The 14,434-nt window shown below is 40.0% G+C and overlaps 1 protein-coding gene across 1 annotated transcript in view; it reads left to right on the top strand.

Moving 5' to 3' along the window:
* The window catches only part of AVL9 (AVL9 cell migration associated), a 35,593-nt gene extending 26,439 nt beyond the window's left edge, over positions 1-9,154 (top strand). Inside the window, exons 11-16 of the mRNA XM_057425770.1 lie at positions 1,812-1,946; positions 2,879-3,098; positions 4,127-4,244; positions 5,111-5,164; positions 5,633-5,721; positions 7,093-9,154. Coding sequence (XP_057281753.1) covers positions 1,812-1,946; positions 2,879-3,098; positions 4,127-4,244; positions 5,111-5,164; positions 5,633-5,721; positions 7,093-7,187 — 711 coding nt within the window. The 3' untranslated portion in view covers positions 7,188-9,154. The remainder of the gene's footprint in view (positions 1-1,811; positions 1,947-2,878; positions 3,099-4,126; positions 4,245-5,110; positions 5,165-5,632; positions 5,722-7,092) is intronic.
* The last annotated feature ends 5,280 nt before the right edge of the window (positions 9,155-14,434 follow it).

The following is a 14,434-nucleotide window of genomic DNA, read 5'->3' as shown; positions in this document are numbered from 1 at the left end:
GGAAATGGCAGTCTGTGTGGGCTTATGGGAGCAGCTCAAATATCATTGCCCTGTATTGCCTTATGTCACTGTTAGAAATGCTTTTTCAACCAAGATCTGCAGTCTGGTGTTTGTCCATATGGTCTGTCTAATGAAAAGGATAGCCTGTAAATTGTATTTAGTGTAGTTCTATGGGAAATACTAGATTGAAAGCAAGAAGAAAATGATTGATAAGGGGGCCTATGAGTGCAAGCTTAGTTTGCTACTAAGCCCATAAAGTGGAAAAGTAAACAATTTTAAGGAAACGGACAGTTTCTACGTGTTTACCTTCTGTTCCACAATGGCACTTTTCATTTGAATTCATCCAGTGTCATTAAAGCAGAAAAGACTTTACATCTCTTTAAGTTATCAGAAAAATGTCATTTGAAGTTATAGTTTAACCACTATAAACTTGCTGCAAAGTTTAAATCTCTTTTAGAGCTCTCATATCAGTGTTTTTTTATGCAATGCCATGGAAAGACTAATAAATCTGACTAATGAGAGTGGGAGGAGATTTTGCCAGATGGCCTAATTCCTTATCCAAGTACACCTGAGCATAAGAAAAAATAGGTTGTGATACTTGTTTCTTTGGTATCAGTTCTTTAAGTTCTGATACTTATTTCAGTGGCACTCTTTAAAAAGAATGGAACACGTTCACAGAAATGAGAGTAGTTGTACTTAGAGACAAATGTGAATTTGGGAACTGAAACTTGATACTTAAATAGCAAAAGATTTCCAGGACTTTGCTACTTGGCTATCCAGTAATTAAACCTTCCTTTGCCAGCCGTACTTTTGGAAAGATTTCCATTTAAGTTGGTGATTCCCCTTAAAGCACCATTGTTCCTTTGACACAGGCTATTTGTTCTCAGCTGATAAGGCCTCCTCATCTGGGAAGCCATCCCTGTGCCTAATCTAACAAAAGGGAATAGCTATGCTCCTTCCTTCCATATGTTTCCCATTACCACGTACTGTGTGATGAAGTGCACGTGCTCTTTTTTCTGTCTGGTATGTGTTAGCCCTTCAGGGTTCCTACCAGTAAATTGCTTTGTGTTTTATACAACTGAACATCTGGAATTAGATTTCAGGGGTATGTTGAGCCTGTATTGAAAAGAAAATTACAATTCCTACATCTGCTTCTCAATGATCTCTCAATGATTTCCATCAAAGCCTTTTTACAAAGGTAAAATATTTGGTTGTTGGGGTCTTTTGCAACTGGAATGTAGTTTAACTTGTAATCATGGAGTGGCTAAAAAGCATGGTGTATTGCTTTCTATCCTGCTCTTTCTTAAAGCAGGCATGCATATGGTTATCAGAAACTGATTGCTATCTCTGGAGCCTGGAAATCTCCACCTACAAAATGTGGATAGCAGTCTGTAGCTTTCCTGCATTATGTGCTTCAGGACTACGAGAAGACATGGTATGCAGGTGGAGAGATGAATCTTTGTTGACTTCTTGTCTCTGAATTGACCTGAGACCTCACTCTTGTTTTATATTGCTTGATCTGTTGCCTTAGAAACATATTTGATTCCTGTCCTTTGTGTTGTGTTTCAGCTTCAGTCCTGGGGCTGAAAGGCAGCATAACCACCTCTTGAAAAAAGTGATTCATGTGGAACCTGGTTGCTTTGCTTTGCAGATGTGATGTAGCAAAGCAATAGATAATCGTGGCTGAAATTGTAGTAACTAAGGTTCATTCTGGGTGGAATGTGCTGGTTTTGTTAGGGAAAAACTCTAAATGTAGACAGTTCTAATTGTTTGACCTTATGTTAATCCTCTGAACATGTCTGTTCTTTTAGGGGTACCTCTGCTTGCCCTACATGGCACTGCAGCAGCATCACCTCCTGTCAGATGTAACAGTGCGCGGCTTCGTTGCCGGAGCCACCAATATCCTGTTCCGTCAGCAGAAGCATCTGAGTGATGCGATTGTGGAAGTATGAGCCTTTGCCTTTGAGCTTCTTGAACTAGGGAGGGGGGAAACAGAGGTTCCATTTTAAATACAGCTTTAAAGTTTCACATTCATGCCCAAATTCTGGCTTATTTCTTTTGAAATCTTAAAATGCAGAAGCGTGTTAAATTGGTATCATCTGTTAGGATAGGGTTAGATAAGCTGTGCAAAACTACTACATGTTTTTCTGTGTAGTTTTATATGCAATATTTGAATTTGCAGGCCACTTAGGGTTTTGTTGCTGGTATAATGTTAACTTCTCGTGTTGTGGGCTTTTTTCATCACTTTGTAGTAAGGTGTCCTGGGTTCAGCAGTAGCAGTCATTTTTCCCCTTCTTGATAGCTGGACGAGTCTTATTTAAAGTCGAGTATATTTTTCAAAAATAAGTGCTTGCAGCTGAGAAACAGCTACAGTTGGGTAATAAAGCACATTGCTGTTGAGTTCCTTCTGATTCAAGCAAGAGATAAAAATCAGTATCTAAGAAAACATCAGTTCTAGCATCAGTATCTAGTCAGAAAACATCAGTATCTAGTCAGAAAATATCAGCATCTAATCAGTTCTAGCAGATGGATACAGCTACATAATCAGCATTTGGTAACCTAAGATAGCTACATATAGGTAACCAATGTAATAAATTGAAGTGATAATCAAAGAGCCTCTAGGAGAATGTATGTGAGCACCAAACTTCCCCTGCCAGATCCTGTCAAATAAGCAGCTTTTACTATGTGCCAGGGAGATTATTAGGTTCTGGTTTTATCAGAGCAGTATCTGACTTTCTGAGAACAGTTAATTCTTTGTTTCTTTGGCTGTTTGTTTCTTCTTGATATTGGGGGGACTGTAAGTTTAGATTTAGGTAGTAATATATATATATATAAGTAATTTTATCTAGATGAATGTTTACCATTGGAACTATTTCAGATAGAAGATGCTCATGTACAAATCCATGATCCAGAGCTCCGTAAGATCCTGAACCCAACAACTGCTGACCTGAGATTTGCAGATTACTTGGTGAAGCATGTAACTGAGAACAGAGACGATGTTTTCCTTGATGGCACTGGATGGGAAGGAGGTGATGAGTGGATCAGGGCTCAGTTCAGTGCTTATCTTCATGCACTGCTTGCTGCTGTGCTGCAACCAGGTAGAACAGACGCCTTGTCTAGGGACTGAGATGAGGGTGGGTGTAATAAACATTTGTACTGTTGCATTGAATGTGTGGGCGGTCACTGGATCTTTCTCTACCTCGCATTTCGCTTCAGGCTCCTTTTTCGGTTGACCTTGGCTATTCTTGTTACTCCTTGCCAAGCTTGTTACTAATTCTCACTCCACAGCCTGACAGACACTTTTTTCTTTGTCTTTTTTTTTCTTTGTCTGTCTCCTTGATTTAATTAAGCTTTCCTCATAAGTAGAAATACCTGAAACCCCATATGTGATGAGACTTTTACAAACACTGTTGCAGCTTGAGGTTAATTTTGGGGAACTAATTGGATTTGGAGACATTAAGTTAAGAGGCTGTCTTCAGGAAGTTTTCCAAGGATATTCCATCTCTTTTCCCTTCCTGCCATAGTCCCAAGCAGGGATTCATATAAGTGGAAAGTGTCATGTAGAGGTGTGTGTGTTTTCTGGAGCTCAATTTTTTGTCTTAACTCAGAAATCTCAATGTTCCAGCTTTTTGTGCATGAATATAACTAAAAGAATCAGTGTTTTATTTGTGGAAAATGTTTAGTTTGCCCAGCACTGACCCTGTTCACTTCATTCTCGTCACAATTATTCTATATTCATATCAAATAACTAAGTCAGATTTTGTTCTGTGGTGTATGTGAGAAAACATGGGATTGGGGACTTGATTTTTCAAGCCCGGAAGATGCTCAGTTCCCGTCTGACAGTATTTTCAGATGATTCATATGAAGTGCCAGGGTTTTCATACTAACTTTGCTCTAAAATAACTGTTTTCCTTCTCTCCTGGCATTGTATGTTTGAGACAATTTAAAATGAAGCTAAGAAAACATTATTTAAGTGCCTGGTTCTTAGTACTAGGGTTTTACTTGTCCGTGATTTGATAAGAGCCTGGAAAACTTTAATGTTTCCTTACAAGAAAGAATGTGCTATGTCTTGTGTTTGGTCTCTAATGAATTACTGCAAATTCTCATCTTCTTTTTAATTTATCAGACAACGAAAAGACATTGTCAGACTTTGGAACGGTGTTTGTAGCAGCCTGGAAAAACACCCACAACTACAGAGTATGGAACAGCAACAAGCATCCAGCTCTTGCAGAGGTAAATTCTAGGTAAGGAAAGCATATTTTTTTTTTCTTTAAGCATTTACCATGGATTGCTCCTAGTCAGGTACACCATTCTGTAGGAATACAGTGTTCCTTTGTTCCTGCTATAAAGCACATTGAATCAATACCCCCTTCAATAGTTCTTGCTCTAATTCTGAGCTATAGTTCTAGGAAGAAAAATGCATCCTGACTCAGAAGAAGTGAAAGTTGCTCAAGTTGATTGTTGGCTGTCCACAGCTATAGGAAGTTTGTCATTCCTCAGGAATTGTGCTCAGATGGTTCTGCTTTTCATTAATTACTTCCATGTGTCCAGGGAATAGCCGTGTCCAGGGTGGTCATTAATGGGGATGGAGAGGAACTGCCTGTTTTGTATTGCATCTTCTGTACTTTGGATTGTTTTATGTGTATTTTCACTCAAGATTAGATGATGCCAGGCTTGGCGACACTGTTGGCTCTGCATGCATTTTGTTTACAATGGGTTGTTATTGTACTGCAGGGAGTTTTGTTTGCTTTTGCATTGTCAGCTGCTCTAGTCTGAAGAAGGCTTTTCTTCAGACCTGCAAAGCTCTCTTGGTCTACTTAAGGGATCTTTTTTATTTGCTCGGTTTTGTTAGAAGGAGGTGCTGTGCCTTAGTGTTCAAAAATTGTTAATATCTGGACTGTAAATAGAAGGCACCTTACAGGTCGTTCCTGGGAAATCGACAGTTGAATTGTCACTGGGACCTCGCCTTTGGTGAAGTAGTGCGTCTACAAGAGATTTTATTAGTTTTATTGTAAGCCACAAGGAGGAGTACAAGTAATAATTGTGTGACATGAATTGATTTATAAAACTAAATTTCTAAATGTTTTCTTGGGTTTTCCTCCTCTTCTAGCCACCCATTCCAGGGCCAGTACTCTGTGTCAGATGTGAAGTTAAGATTGTCACAGTAAGTATATAGTACTTGGATTTTTTTATAGTTTTTAAAGTGTGATCAAATATTAATAACCTACTTTTCCTATGATGAACTAAAACAAAAGAATTATCTAAATTGGGCCTGCACATGAAACTGTACTCAGTGTTCTGCAAAACACCACGTCTAAAGATGGAACATTCACCTAAATAAGGAAAAAGAGTGCTAGTGCACTATTTTGTGTTGGACTTCACAATAGAGCTCTGTTTTTCTTGCATTGCAATTATAAGGCTTTTGTATCTTTTCTTCCTCTGAGAAGCTTGCCTAACTGATCTGTGTGAATAAGATGCAGGAATGATGGGCTTGATGATGTATGTATATATAAAACTATACACTATGTAAATTAGTGTGTGTGTTGATATATAAACTTTAACTATGTATTTTATTCACACCTGGAAGTGCTAAGTCAGTCAGCTAACAGTGTTCAGTATCTCTCTTGTTTAGCTCTGTGCAAAACAGTGAACGTGGAAAGAAGATTGGGAATGTGATGGTTTCTACTAGCCGAAATGTTGTTCAAACAGGAAAAGCTGTAGGTAAGACATTTGTTTCAAACCAGCTTGCATCTAAGCCATATCTTTTTTGAAGAAGCATCCTATATCTCAGTTATGGTTTGTTTTAATCCAGGTGTACTTTATTGTATATAAAGCAGAGCAACAGTTTGAGGGGTAAAGCTGCCGATTGAGGCTCTGTGTATCTGTGGAATACAGAAAGAGAAGCAGCTAGACAAAGTGTAAATTCCTTTTCTGGTGTGGGCTGGAGATGAATGTGGAAAAAGAGATGTTCAGGTAAAAGCTCTAATGGAATCTGGAAGTGCTTAGACAACATCACCACCTTCTGCACTGAGCTATTCTCATTTTTATATCACTTCGACTGAAACTATTCAGAGCTGGTTGAAATCAGAGGACGACCTTGTGTCAGTTTCCTCAGGTTTTGCAATAATCTGTAATTCTCTGGAAAAGCACTTCTTGCACTTGAACAGGAGCCACATCACATTGTCACAGAATCACAGAATCAATGAGGTTGGAAAAGGCCTTCAAGGTCATAAGGTCCAACTGTTCCCCAACATTGCTAAGTCCACCACTAATCCACGGCACTGAGGGCCTTGTCTACACAGTGTGTGAACACTTCCAGGGATGGTGACTCCAGCATTGCCCTGGCAGCCTGTTCCAATGCCTGAGCACCCTTTGTGGAAGGAATTGTTCCTCATCTCCATCTAAACCTCCCCTGGTGCAGCTTGAGGCCATTTCCTCTTGTTCTGTCCCTTGTTCCTTGGGAGCAGAGAGCAGCCCCCTCCTGGCTCCATCCTCCTGTCAGGCAGTTGTTGAGAGAGTAAGGTCCCCCCAAGCCTTCTCTTCTCCAGACTAAACCCCCCAGGTCTCTCAGCTGTTCCTTATCACCATTGGGCTCCAGGCCCTGCACCAGCTCTGTTGCCCTTCTCTGGCCCCGCTCCAGCACCAAAATGTCTCTCTTGTAGTGAGAGGCTCAGAACTGAACACAGGATTCGAGGTGCGGCCTCACCAGTGCCCAGCATAGGGAGATTATCATCTTGCAATACCAGGTAATATGAGTTCACCCACTGAAAAATCTGATAGTTGTCCTGAAGTAGTTTTACCAAAAATTGTTTAGCTTCCTATTTTATTCCGTTGGAGTCTTTCTACTCTTTTTGCTGTTGTACAAGCTGGGGAGAAGTGCATTTCAGCTCAAGGTCTATCAAGGGCAGCACAGGCCATTCGTGCTGACCTATAGTGTTCAGGTTCTTTGAATATTTTCAGACACAGACTCTGCACTTGGATTTTAAATCCCAAATTGGATGACTGGTTATGTGGGGGTTTGTTTTTTTTTTTTTCTTTCTAGTGGCTTAATAGCGGTAACACTACACTACTGACCTTTGCTTTGTAATGCAGGTCAGTCAGTTGGAGGAGCCTTCACAAGTGCAAAATCAGCTGTGTCATCCTGGTTTTCCACTTTTACACAGTCAACCCAAAACCTTGGGGAGTGAATGACGGCTTTCCATGATGCTGCTGAATACTTCAGGTGCAGTACTTTCTCTGAGCTCTAGAAAGACCGCTCCAAATCATAGGAGTGGAGATTAACTATCCAGGACCAAAACAAGGTATATGTTGCTTGCAAGTAGACATGAAATGTTATTATTCAGCTTCTCTAGAAGTATAGAAGAATGGTGGTGTCTCCATACAATGGGATGGCATTTCCAATATACTGGTTGTATTGAAAATGACTACTTTCCTTTCAAACTGAGCCTTTATAAAGACATTAGCAAACAGGGCTTGTGGCAAGCCAAATGTGTTTGACTTTAGATTTGTACATTTTCTTGGATGTTGAAAATATTTATGTAAACTAGTTATATTTTTCAATCCAAATAGCCAAATGTTGATGAATTCTTGTTAGAAATACGCAGAGTATAAATACTGTTTCCTCTTTTGGGTTGGACTTGAGAAGATCTCTGCAACAAGTATACAACGGGAACCCTCAAAGGGTTCCTTCCAAGCCAGGTGGAACTTTTCACCTGCAAACTAAAATCAGAAGGGTGCAGAGTAAGACTGTGGCTTACTTAAGGGGTTTATTTTTCCCTTTATCCTCTGTACCTGTGTACAGTTGTTTGCATTATTCCAGCTCTCTCTGTCCCCAGATCTGTGTGACAGTGGTGAAATCAGTATTTTCTTGACATCATGCAGTAAGCCTTCATAACTTTGCATATGTTTTGGCTGTGTTTTTACCCTGGAATGTAAATGGAATTCCAGTTGGCAAGATCTCTTTGGGAAAAGGATTACAAAACAATTCTCCCAAATTGGGATTGGATCATAAGACAGTTTTGTGAGGTCTTGCTTTATGGCAATGTAATTACACCATCAGTGTAGTTACATACATACGAACACAACGTATTAAACCTGCCTAAACCTACACCAGTAGCAAACTGTGTGGCTTTTTTAACCACTTTTTTTTTGTTACAGTAAAGTTATGAAGACTCTTCCAAATGAAAATCAGCTCTGTCGATTTTCTGTGCAAACTCAGGGAATGTTCTGTTTGGATTGCTACGTTTTTCATAAGGAAAGTAACACTAAAATTGAGAGAGGAACTGAAATGGTTCAGTTCGTATCCTTGTGTGAAGAAATGTCATAGTTTATATGAAAAGATGTGGCATAATGCTGTATTTTGTATGCAATATGCATGAGGTGTCTTCTATATGCAAGAGTTTTCCCACTTCCTCTCTTTGTGTGCCTCTTTATGCCTTCCAGCATCCCCACATGAGAGCTGTCAACATTTTCTACATTACATTATCAAATGTTCCAACTTTCTGTAGTAAAAGGCTCTTGGTTTATTGCCTCGTCAGTGTCTGTCAGCATTTTGCCATGGTCTTTTCTGGGGCCAAGATTTCAAGTCATGGTTATTTCTTCTGTTCCTCAAATAAAAGATAGCAGCTGTACAAGAGGTAACCCAGAAGGCTTGAATGTAATTTGTTTTAAGTATTGAAGTTCTGGTTTCCTTAGGTGCATTTGAGAAGCCAACAGAAAAGCCACACTTGTATCACTGTCCAACAATTTAGTTTTCAGTTTTATTGCTTCAAACAGCAATTTGAAAACATGGGGTCTGGTTTAAAGCCTTCATGATTTTTTTTCCAGGACTAACTAGATAGAATGGCTGTGGAAAACCTGTGAGTGTACAGCTAGTATGAGTAGTTTCATTTGAGAAGGGCAAAAAAGGCCTCTAAAGCTCTACTAACCTACTGCCTCTGACATACAAGTAAAACGTATTTATAGAACTGCTGCAACTATTGCTCCTGGTCTCTGTGTGTATTTGTGTATATCCTGAAACTCCTGATGCTTTTGTCTGTTTTATTCTACAACTCTGTAACAGAGAGAATAGAATTTATATCTTTTCAAAGACTAAGTAATACTTGATAGGCAGGAAGACCTCTGGTGAAGTAAGACTGGAGCTGAATTTATCCATGATGAGTCTGAAGCGTTCTGATTCAGCATGCAGATAAGAAAATACTCCAAAATAATCCCTTGCTTTTGTGAAATAGCTAGCACATAATCTGCTCTCTGGGGCTTAAGTGGTCACGCTTCATGTTGTAATGAAGACTGAGGAAAAATGCATAAAGGATTTAAGCACTTATAAAAGTAACTGCAGCAACTTAGGGCACACTGGGTAAATTTAGGCTTAGGTGCTCACAATAGTGAGTTCTAGGAGCCAGGCAAGTGATTGGTATTTCCATGTACAAGGTACAGAAGTGGGACCTTCAAGGATGCCTTTTCAGTATCTTTCTCATCCTCACCTGAGTTTTTATGTAGAATTCTCCTGTGCCCCAAATTTGTATAGCAGATTTGTTATTGCTATACAATCTGTTATTACCCTGCATTCCCCTTACTCCCACAGACTCCCTTGCTGGTCCAGGGATATTAGGAATGATATTAGAAAGCTGACCTGTTTTTTGGCTGTTGTTTTGTTTTGGTAGATGGGTCTGAGGAAAGGCAGAATGAGTGCCTCTGCAGTGCTAAGGTGATACACAGCTGCTTGTTGCTTTGCACAGGGACTCTAAACGATACTTCACAGTGTTTCTCTTATGGACAAGAAGATTGAGGCAGATCTTTCTCTGCGGTCTTTTTCCCATTGTCCCAGCTGTCTCTGTAGAGCCAGACACACAACCTAATTTAAGAGTTTTCTGTTCTTCACAAATGATAGAATAAGAAACTTGTATCCATTTTCAACCTTTTTAAGAACTATCATGATGCTAGCAAGTCAGGCTGTGATTTTTAAACGCATACAGTGATGAAGAGCATGCAGCAGGTGGAGATGAAATGATTTTCATAATAGGTGGTCTTCATTAATGTGTTCATTTGCTCTTTGACACATGTTGAACTTACTTTTGGGCAGTAGGGAGGCATGTGGTCACTGAGGTTCCCCTAAACTCATGTAGTCCTCTTCTTACTAACAGTTGTAATCTCTAGTTAAATCCAATGCAAATGCAACTTATTTTCTTCCCCTCTGTTTTCAAATGTCCAATGCAAGCATTAGTTTTTAGAAAGATTTAGGCAGTTAATTTCCCTTTTAAAGACCCTGCCATCCATTTCTGCCCTGCAAGGAACACTGAGCCCTACATCAATTGCTGATAGTGCCTCTAATAAGTCAACTGTGAAGCTGTTGTTACAGCTCTGCCATGACGTATGTTGCAAAGGTATTTCTGGCTGATGATGTGCAGCGTGAACTCACTTCCAGGTACTCCAGTAGCACACCTCTCAGATCCCCAAAACCCACAACACTAAGTATTGTTGACCTAATATTTCATTTCACTAAAAGGTTCAGCACTTCTCATCAATCATTTTTATGATACAACCTTAACCCCTGTGCACATCTGACACCGGTTCCCTCAAATATCACAATGTGATGATCAGTTTTAGATCAGTGTTCTAGTACATTGCACTTGTTTGACCTTGTACGTGTTTTAAGCACCTTTGTAATGAAATTGAGTCTTTTGCCTAAACAAGCTTCTGATTTCCATACCAATTACTAAGCAGAGCAACTAATGTGGCAGTATTTAATGATGAAAGTGAAGGCATGAATGCAGTTTTTAAACATAAAAACTGTTGTTTGATAATGAAACATTCAAGTAATGTATTGGATTTTTTCTTGTCCTGCTTGAAAAATAAATACATCCAGCCTGTTTAAAGCTCTGTCTGCTCAAAAAGCTGTATTATTTTAAGAACTGAATCCCACCAGACTACACTTGCAGGCATCTAGTGTGATACTGATAGCCGCTTGTTTTAGGCTGGCAGTCTAGCTTGTCTTCCACTTAAACTGATCATGCTGTTGCTCCTTGCAAATGTAGGACAAGAGGATCCTCGAGTGTGATTTTTGATTCCCTGTTGGGTATTGCTCATTGTGAATTGATTAAAGCCTTCAGTAGGTCACAGAGCTCTCTCGCATCAGTGAGAACTTCAGGTACAACTACAATGTGGATGTAGATTTAGCTTCACATTAATACATAGTTCATGGGGATTGTGACATCGAGTGAAAACCAGGGGGCTGAGTAAATGAAGTGCTGCACATCCAGTTCTCTGCCATCGTGAGCCGTTTTAAAACATGGTAACTTCTACTTTTGCTGTCCCTGTCCCTAGCTGAGAATGACCTGGTAAATTGCTGTAGGATCAAACTGCCTCCAGTAACACTGGGATGTGAATTGGATGGAGCATGTGTCTAGAAAAGAGTTACAGTTCTCCAAAACGTGTTAAAATGTTTCAGACCATGTGCAAGTTGTTGTGCAAACACACTGAAAGAGAGACCTCCATTATGTTGTCAATGTGGTGCCATTTGACTTTCTTGCAGGTATTTAGTTTGCTTTCAAAAGGGCAACATGGAGAGTACTGATTAAAGGCAGAAACACTCCATTACTGTACTGTGATTAAAGATGTCTGACAAATTGCTTTGTGGTGTTTGGAGTCTTTAATACTGTAGGAGAGAAGAGACTGGCTTAAAGAAAACCAGTACAGAGCTTTAGTTCTGTGATGTTTCTGGTCTCGGCCCCTTTGTTTATCACACAGTAGGAGTAGTGCTTGGATCCATAAAAAGAAGTTAAGTAGTGACCCTTACTCAGGTTACTTTATTCCCCCTAATTTGACAGCTGTGTGTGTGCACCATCTATACAGTGGTGGAACTTGGAAATCAAGCTGTCTTGTTGAGTCCTTCTGTATAGGTTTGGAAGTGCCTGATCGTACACTGCTCTTCTTGTAATACTATACCAAAATCAACTGATAAAAAACAAGGTTTTTTGTTACTTCCCTGCCTGAATGGACTAACGTTGGTGAAAGCATAATTGCTGTTTGCTTCAATACTAACAGAGAAATCCTACACAAACTTTTTGTCTTCAGCTAGATCACCAAGAAGGGCACACTGCTTCCTAGAAAGAATATTTAGACTGAAGGAAGACCAGTTATCTGAAGTGAGGGCAGATACAGAGGTGGGGAATAACATCACTTGCATGCTAGATGAAACAAACGGGAAATACTGAAGGAGTAAACTTGGTTGGTCCCTCTTATCTCTGAATTCAGAGACTTTATGAAAAGCACAGAAGCACCATGGAGAATTCATGAGTTGAGGCAAACCAGAAAGTCAGAATATAACGCTGAGCGTAATGTGTTGTCTAATATGACCTGTGGTTACTGACCTTTGCTGCTCTGAATTGTGTGTCTATGCATTTTGATGTGTGTAATGCTGTGCTGAAAAGCTGGCTGAAGAGTACGTCCACTCTTAAATGGTATTCTTCAGTACGAACACGTGCTCAGAGGTAAGTCAGCAAGCCATAGCTCTTGCAGTGGCTAAATAAAACCTCAGTGTCAGGATCTAGCTTGACGTTTGTCACATCAGCTGAATAGATTCTTAAAGCCTGCATTATATCACTACCTTTTTATTGTCTTGTTTACCAGCTCTTTGGTCGTATTCTGCAGTAGAGTGCGTGTCTGTATTCAGTACAATGTTTCAAGAGATGAAGTCATGTAACATTTGAGGTGACCAGTCCTAGTAAGGAGTGGTGTGTGTATGCTTAAACACTCCCTTTACTGAAACGAAGCTACCTGGAGTCTCAAGTTAGACCAAGACACATAAGAGCTGTATGTTTTAGAGCAGGAGGTGAGAAAAGTACATGCTTTTATTACTCTTTCACCTTCATGCCTGTCTTACCTTCTCCGTTAATCCTTTCTTTCCAGATTGGAATTTAACCCTGTACTGACCCAGGTGTTGCTGGCTGTGAGTGATCCCTGCATTTTACTCAGGCTGCTAGTACTCATCCTCCAGGTTACAGGTTCTGTAAGAACTGTGCCTTCCTGCATTGTACTCCGGTTGTAGGAGGGAGATAATCTTAAAATACTTCTGGAGTGAATCCAAACAGAACTGGGTCTGGCTAATGTTAAGCATGAAGTGGAAAGAAACTGGTTTTAAGGGTGAGTCTGCCTAAATTAAAGCTCCTTTCATGTAGGAATCCAGACCAAAAAGAAAACAATGTTAAGGTAGCTGTAAATGGGAAACAGAGGAAGGAAAACACCAGGCTGCTGCTGATGCTTCAGGCATCACAATGGCTTGTCCACATGTTCCATAGTACTTCAGTGGGGCAGGTGCTAGTGCAGTGGAACAGAAGCACTGAGAAGTGACATGAGAAACATGAAAAAACAAAACTTCAGAGTTTTATCAAATTATTCCTCCCCACCCCTGTGATCCTGTTCTCTGTAAAGCTTGACACAATTCACTGCTCTAGACCTGACTGGTCCCCTTAGAACAAAAGTTAAACTTGCCATTAGGTGTGTATTTAAACAACTGCAAAAAACAAGGGGATGCATTAAAAATAAGCAGAGGCCAGACTGCTTCCTTTTATCACTTCAGGTGGGGGGAAACTGAAACTCTGGGGGACTAACTTAAAGGAATTCCACCAGAAAAGCAGGAAGTTTTCTGCACTTACAGCCAAGTGTGAGAACATACAGAGTATATTCTTTGGAACTTGTATGTAAATGTACTCCAAAGCCAAGCCCAGGCTGGTATTAGGGTGTAGCTTTGTAGTAAAATGCTAGTTTAGAACTCTGTGAAGGCTTTGATAGTATTTGCTCCATTCATTAAATGAGAGCTGTATTTTTCAGCTGTTGTCTTTCACTCTATGACCAGTGCCCATCTCCAGGCACATGCCAGCATTTTGCCTGCACAGTTTCCTTCTCCAGTTATGTAAGGAAAGAACTGAGACTTGAGAATAGCACTTCTCAGCTGTGTTTTCCGCTGGGGTTGAATACTGACTGCAACAACTAGTTTTATAAGCAACTGAGGCAAGAGCTAGTGTGTCTTGAATGGAGTCACTACAGAACTGTTCAACACTTGACTAGTTTAAATACTGTACAAATAATAGTAAATTAATTCACAATAAGGTATTACATCATCTCAGACCATATAAAATGAAAATAATAGCTAGAACAATATAAAAATAATACATTAAAGATGCAGACCAGCAGGAAGCCCTGTACACCAGCTGTGTTTTAAGATATTCCCAAAGGCATAAAATTAAGGACAGCTCTTCCAGATTCTGTGAGGCAACTGCAGCAGCCACTGCAATTTAGTCACCTCTTTCCTATTCAAATTTACCCTTTCCCCCCCCCCCCCCCCTTCCTTTGGTAAGGAACTATGCATAAGATTTTTAAACTCAAGCTGAAGGTTCTCACACAGCAACCCCACTGTGCTCCTTCACCAGCTATAAAT

This window comes from Pezoporus wallicus, unplaced genomic scaffold, assembly GCF_028554395.1.
Source record: "Pezoporus wallicus isolate ANWC-B61680 ecotype Strahan unplaced genomic scaffold, APGP_CSIRO_Pwel_v1 contig_7820, whole genome shotgun sequence".
NCBI lineage: Eukaryota > Metazoa > Chordata > Aves > Psittaciformes > Psittacidae > Pezoporus > Pezoporus wallicus.
Note: the sequence above shows the minus strand (reverse complement) of the source record. Positions and strands in the feature narration are given on the sequence as shown.